Here is a 2,495-nt window from a genome sequence, read left to right on the forward strand (position 1 = left end):
CTGCCCCCCCTCTCGGCCGTTCCCACGGGCACCGGCCCAGCTCCCGGCGCCCGCCCCTGACCTCATTCCGGGCTCCCGGTCGATGCCACCCACCCGGCTGTGACCTCGCGGGGGTGTCCCGTCCTCTCCCGGGGGGTGTCCCGGGGGGGCTCACCTTGGCCAAGGCGACGTAGGGGAACTTCTCCATCTCCAGCAGGCTCTCCTCGCCCTGGCGGTTCTGCAGCTGCCCCTTGAGGATGCGGGCAGCCGTGACGGTGGAGACTCCCATGCCTGGGGTACCCGGCACCGCGGGGCACGGCTCAGCACGGCACCCTTTGACCCAGCACCCACCTCACTGCAGCCTCCCATTCATCCCAGCTCCCAGCTGGTTGCAAACCAGATTTATTCCAGCACCCGATTTATCACAAACTGAGTTTATCTGAGCACACAACTTATTGCAACCCTGACTTACCACAGCACCCTGTTCACTGCAAACCCACTTATCCCAGCACCCCATTTATTGCAATCCAGATCTATCCCAGCACCCAACTTGTTGCAACTCAGATTTAACCCAGCACCCAGTTCATTGCAAACCCAAGTTATCCCAGCTCCCAGTTCACTACAAACCAGGCTTATCCCAGCACCCAGTTTACTGCAAACCCAGCTTATCCCAGCACATGGTTTCTGGCAAGCTGAGTTTGCTGCAGCACCCAGTTTATCACAGACACAGCTCATTGCAGCACCAGCTTTTTGCAGCCCCTGATTTATTGCAAACCCAGTTTATCCCAGTAGACAGCTTAACCCAGCACCCAGCTTATCCCAGCACCCAACTTCTTCCAAAACCAGTTTATCACAGCACTCAGTTTATCCCAGCACCCAACTTGTTCCAAACCTGATTTGTTGTAGCACCCAATTTATCCCAGCATCCAACTTACTGGAAACCCAGTTTATCCCAGCACCCAGCTCATCCCAGCACCGACAAGACTGGAAACCCAACTTGTTCCTAACCCAGTTTATTGCAGCACCCAGTTTATCTCAGCACCCAATTTATTGCAAACCCAGTTTATCCCTGCACCCACTTTATCACACACCCAATTTACCCCGCCTCTCCCCCCTCCACAGGTACCCCCGCCCCCCACCCCGGGGTGGGTGCCCCCATCTCACCGTCGCCCAGGAACAGGATGAGGTTCTTGGCCACGTTCTGGTTGAGGCGCTGGAGCCTCAGAGCCTCCCGCAGGGTCTCCTGCGCCTGCGCCCGCCAGTACTCGGGGTCCTTTTCCCTCTCTGTGGGGGGGACCGGGCTCCATCTGATCCACCAGCACCCACTTTTGGGGTGCTGAAACCCCCTCCCCTCCCCAAAACGTCACCTACCAGGGACCAGCGATGAGGAGCCAAGCTGGGCGAGGAGGAAGAGGAGGAGGAGAACCTTCATCCTGCCTGCGGGGCGGGTGCTGGAGAGGAAGGGAGCTGCGGGGGGGAGGGGGACCCCCCCCCCGTGCCTCAGTTTCCCCACCGAGACCTTTGCCCCAGGGCTCGGCGAAGCGCGGATGGGCGGGAAATGCCCTGTGACCTCCCTGGGAACGAGCTATCTGTCCCCTCCAGCCAGCGGTCACTTTGCTGGCACCAACCCGGGGCTGGGGGGCAGTGGCACAGCCCTCATGTGCGTGTGGCACAGCGGGGTCCCTGTCACACGGCTGGGTCCCCATCGTGTGTCCCTGTCCCCATCGTGTGTCCCTCTCCTCATCGCATGGCCATGTTCCCATGGCACAGCCACGTCCCATGACTTGTGTATCCCCATCCCATGTCCATGTCCCCATCCCGTACCCATGTCCTTGTCCTATGCCCATATCCCTGTCCCATATCTGTGTCCTCATCATGTCTCCCCATCCCATGTCTGTGTCCCCATCCAATGCCCAGGTCTCCACTGCCTGTCTGTCCCCATCGTGTGTCCCCACCCCATCTGTGTCCCCATTCCATGCCCATGTCCCCATTGCACATCTGCATGCCCAACACACAACCCTGTCCCCATCCCCTGCCAGTGTCCCCATCGTGTGTCCATGTCCCCATTGCCTGCCCATGTTCCCATTGCACATCTGCTCCCTTTGCACGCTCATGTCCCCACCCCATACCCATGTCCCCATCACACCTCCATGTCCTTGCTCTACGCCCATGTTCCCACCAATGCCCATGTCCATATTGCACACCCATGTCCCTGTTGCACACCCATGTCCCTGTTGCACACCCATGTCCCTGTTGCACACTTGCGTCCCCACCACTGGGTTCCCATCGCACACTCATGTTGCCATTGCACCCGTGCCCCTGTTGCACACCCATGTCCCCGTTGCACACACGTGTCCCCGCTGCACACCCATGTCCCCAGCACACCCCGTGTCCCCAAAATACCCGTGTCCCTGTTGCACACTTATGTCCCCATCCCCTCCCTGTGTCCCCGTTGCACACCCGTGTCCCTGTTGCACACTGTCCCCATCACAACCCTCGCATCCCCATCTCCTCCC

The 2,495-nt window shown here is 59.7% G+C and overlaps 1 protein-coding gene across 1 annotated transcript in view; it reads right to left on the minus strand.

Moving 5' to 3' along the window:
* Positions 1-1,411, minus strand: part of ALPL (alkaline phosphatase, liver/bone/kidney) — a gene marked incomplete at its 3' end in the record, with an annotated part of 4,987 nt that extends 3,576 nt beyond the window's left edge. Inside the window, exons 1-3 of the mRNA XM_009995767.1 lie at positions 1,351-1,411; positions 1,144-1,263; positions 155-270 (exon numbers count right to left, since the gene is read on the minus strand). Coding sequence (XP_009994069.1) covers positions 155-270; positions 1,144-1,263; positions 1,351-1,411 — 297 coding nt within the window. The remainder of the gene's footprint in view (positions 1-154; positions 271-1,143; positions 1,264-1,350) is intronic.
* Positions 1,412-2,495: the final 1,084 nt, after the last annotated feature.

The sequence above is a fragment of the Chaetura pelagica genome, unplaced genomic scaffold (assembly GCF_000747805.2).
Source record: "Chaetura pelagica isolate M959 unplaced genomic scaffold, ChaPel_1.0 scaffold234, whole genome shotgun sequence".
In the NCBI taxonomy this organism is placed as follows: domain Eukaryota; kingdom Metazoa; phylum Chordata; class Aves; order Apodiformes; family Apodidae; genus Chaetura; species Chaetura pelagica.